At 47.4% G+C, this 3,626-nt stretch overlaps 1 protein-coding gene across 1 annotated transcript; it reads left to right on the top strand.

Moving 5' to 3' along the window:
* Window positions 1–505: 505 nt before the first annotated feature.
* On the top strand, window positions 506–3,168 carry RASSF10 (Ras association domain family member 10). The gene has a single exon (XM_083164085.1). It carries the CDS (start codon window positions 1,511–1,513, stop codon window positions 2,849–2,851), a length of 1,341 nt encoding a protein of 446 aa, XP_083020211.1. The 5' UTR covers window positions 506–1,510; the 3' UTR covers window positions 2,852–3,168.
* The last annotated feature ends 458 nt before the right edge of the window (window positions 3,169–3,626 follow it).

The following is a 3,626-nucleotide window of genomic DNA, read 5'->3' as shown; positions in this document are numbered from 1 at the left end:
AATCTGCTGCGCTATATAACAAACTGTAAATAAATAAATAAGAAAGGTGTTTCTCCACAGGTGATGGCAATCATACATTATCAGGGAAGTCCAGGAACAGAGCATTTTCTCCCTGGAGGAGAGGGTCAGGTATCCCTGTAATAATTATGTGCTGGAACTGCAATCAACAACTGAGCCAGGCTATTCAGTACTAATACATGAGAATACTGTGAGAATAGTAACACCTGGGCAGTAGAAGGCTATTGCTGCTGGTCATTATGAAGAAGATATACTGTAAGTACCTCTCTTACTGGTTGTAGACTGAGTGCAGGAACATACTCTGCCAACCCCCCCATGAGACAGTGAAGCGTGCACACAGGCATGGCAGCTGGATGCGGTGATACGTTACAGTGTAGTAGCTTCTTTGATCATAGTTAGCAAAGTCTGGGGCAGGACAGAAGCCGGCGAATCCCAACGAAGGGGCGGGAGGAAGGTGACGTGAGCCTGGAGGAAAGGCTGCTGCTGCTGCAGACAGAGAGGGAGCAGCAGACGGAGAGAGGCTGCAGAGGTGTCCGGTTCTCTGTGTGCATCTATGTATCACTCACTCTACATCCCCTGAGCTGGGCTCTACCGCTTGGTGCTCTGCAGTGGGTGCACTGTGCACAGGAGAGAGCTGTGAAAGGACCTGACCTGGGAACTACACTGCAATATATGGATACTGTTTTTACATACTATACTGGGACAGTGCTCTGCAGTTCAGTACACAGTGACTGGACCTGTGCTGGGACAGTGCTCTGCAATACAGTATATGGATTATAACCCTGCTCCTGACCTCCATACACTGGCGCTGTGACCGGACCTGTGCTGGGACAGTGCTCTGCAATACAGTATATGGATTATACACCTGCTCCTGACCTCCATACACTGGAGCTGTGACTGGACCTGTGCTGGGACAGTGCTCTGCAATACAGTATATGGATTATAACCCTGCTCCTAACCTCCATACACTGGAGCTGTGACTGGACCTGCGCTGGGACAGTGCTCTGCAATACAGTATGGATTATAATCCTGCTTCTACCCTCCATACACTGGCACTGTGACCGGACCTGTGCTGGGACAGTGCTCTGCAATACAGTATATGGATTATAACCCTGCTTCTGCTCTCCATACACTGGAGCTGTGACTGGTCCTGTGTTCGGGCAGTGCTCTGCAATACAGTATATGGATTATACACCTGCTCCTGCCCTCCATACACTGGAGCTGTGACTGGTACTGTGTTGGGACAGTGCTCTGCAATACCGTTTATGGATTATAACCCTGCTCCTGCCCTCCATACACAGGAGCTGTAACCGGACCTGTGCTGGGACAGTGCTCTGCAATACAGTATATGGATAATACAACTGCTCCTGACCTCCATACACTGGAGCTGTGACTGGTCCTGTGTTCGGACAGCGCTCTGCAATACAGTATATGGATTATACACCTGCTCCTGCCCTCCATACACAGGAGCTGTGACCAGTCCTGAGCCAGGATGGAGAGCGAGGAAGAGTGGAAGATCTCGGTCTGGCTGTGCGAGGAAGAGAAGCTGGTTTCGGGACTGACCAGGCGTACAACTTGCGCAGATGTGGTAAAAGTGCTGCTGGAGGACCACAACCAGACACAAGCTGCAGAGGGCTCCATGCAGCTTGGACCACCCCACTGCTACTGCATAGTAGAAAAGTGGAGGGGCTTTGAGAGGATACTTCCCAACAAAACCAAGATACTGAGACTGTGGACGGCGTGGGGAGAGGAGCAGGAGAATGTCAGGTTTGTGCTGGTGAGGAGTGAAGCCTCGCTGCCCAATGTTGGTCCCCGAAGTGCTGAGGCCAGGGTGGTCCTCAGCAGGGAAAGTCCCTGCCAGTTCAAGGATGCCACCAAGGCAACCATGGCCCTGACCAAGGAGAAACAGCGCAGGGTTGTGAGAAAGGCCTTCAGAAAGCTGGCTAGGATGAACAAGAAGAGGCTAGAGCCTTTATCCAAAGACTCAAATGCTGTAGAGAAGATGGAAACTCTGGTACATATGGTCCTCTCCCAAGACCATACCATCCGACAACAGGTGCAGAGGATTTATGACCTGGACAGGGACATAGAAAGGTATGAGGCTAAAATACATTTTGACAGGATGAAAAGACATGGGGTTAATTATGTCCAAGACACATACTTGGTCGGGGTGTTTCCAGAGAAGGACTGTGACAGCAATCCAGAAGGAAAAGCTTCACAAGAAGAACTCTTTGTGGACTTTGAGGACTATGCTGAGAAATGTGAGGGGATCTTGCTGCTTCAAGACCAAATAACTCAGCAGGAGACCCTTATTGAGCAGATTACTATACAGATCCAAGAGGAGCTAAATAAAAGGTGGATGGACCGGCGTCAGGAGGAGCTGTCTGCAAATGACCAAGTCTCTTCCACCACTACTGGTGGAGACCATGAAGAATGTGAAAGTGAATTGCTCCTTGAGCAAGAACAGATAAAAACAGAGCTCAGTGCCAGTCTCTACATAGGACTGAGATTGAACACGGACATGGAAGCTATCAGGGCTGATTTGGATTACACCCAAAAAGCATGGAGTGAAAAGGAGAGAGAATTACAAAGTCTGATGGATAGTTTGGGTGCCCTAGAACTGTCGGAGGAACAGGGCAACGATGAGGAGCTCAGTTCAAGTTGCTCGCAGGGTGTAGGAACGACCACTGTAGACAGCTCAGGAGTTTGGGTCAAAAAGGATGTGGGGAGATGTACAAACTGTGAGGGCAACGACGAGGACTCAGACACAGGACTGAGTTCAATGCACAGTCAGGACTCTGACTCCACACCAGTCTGTGAGTCCTTGGTATAGATAACACGGCTCAGGAAGGGAGATGCTCAGTCTTTCCTGTTGTAGAAAGAGATCCCTCCATATCTTAATTAGCAGATTGGAATCACAAAGTGAACTTTTCAGTGCTTATCTCATCCCTTTTTGCACATAGACAAGCACATGTACTCATGGAACGCTTTATCTGGATTGGAATGTAGGGTTATTTTATACCTAAAGTTTCTATAATGATGCACACAACACACAAGCAGGGACATTACGTGGGCTCTCACAGCCCTAGAAATAATGGCTATTGTATGTCATTTTATTTTATTTTTAAATAAATATTTGCTAAGTATCCATTTAAGTGCATGTACTGTTGATTCTAATGCGTTATCTCCAATGCCTGGTTACAAGAGCTGATATTTGGGGATTGTGTTCTTCTGGCGAACTGATTTAAGTGCTTCTTTATTGTTTAGCCAAATGGAAAGGAATATTCTCTTGTTTACGTGTCCAGTTAGTAGGGAGCTGTAATTTCCCAGCCATAGGTCAGTATCAGAGATGTCAATATGGTCACTTCTATACTGTAATGCCAGTGTAGAAACGAAGATCATATGGACTACGGGGTGCATTTACTAAAGCTTCTAAAATGTAAAAAAAGGTGATGTTTCCCAACCAGTCAGATTCTATTACATTCTAGATAGACGTGGTTGTACTGGCTAAGTAAAACATTGCACATGCTGATTTTGCTAGTGTGACCCCTCTTCTGTTTGAGGGGCGAATGTTTAAGCTGTCCCAGTACTTATTTCTGACAATGGAT

The sequence above is a fragment of the Crinia signifera genome, chromosome 11 (assembly GCF_055691185.1).
Source record: "Crinia signifera chromosome 11, ASM5569118v1, whole genome shotgun sequence".
Lineage (NCBI taxonomy): Eukaryota > Metazoa > Chordata > Amphibia > Anura > Myobatrachidae > Crinia > Crinia signifera.
The sequence above is the reverse complement of the archived record's forward strand: the minus strand, read 5'-3'. Positions and strand labels throughout refer to the sequence as shown.

Bases quoted from the DNA above. Each gene is read 5' to 3' on its own strand.
- RASSF10 (XM_083164085.1), top strand. From the start codon at position 1,511: ATGGAGAGCGAGGAAGAGTGGAAGATCTCGGTCTGGCTGTGCGAGGAA.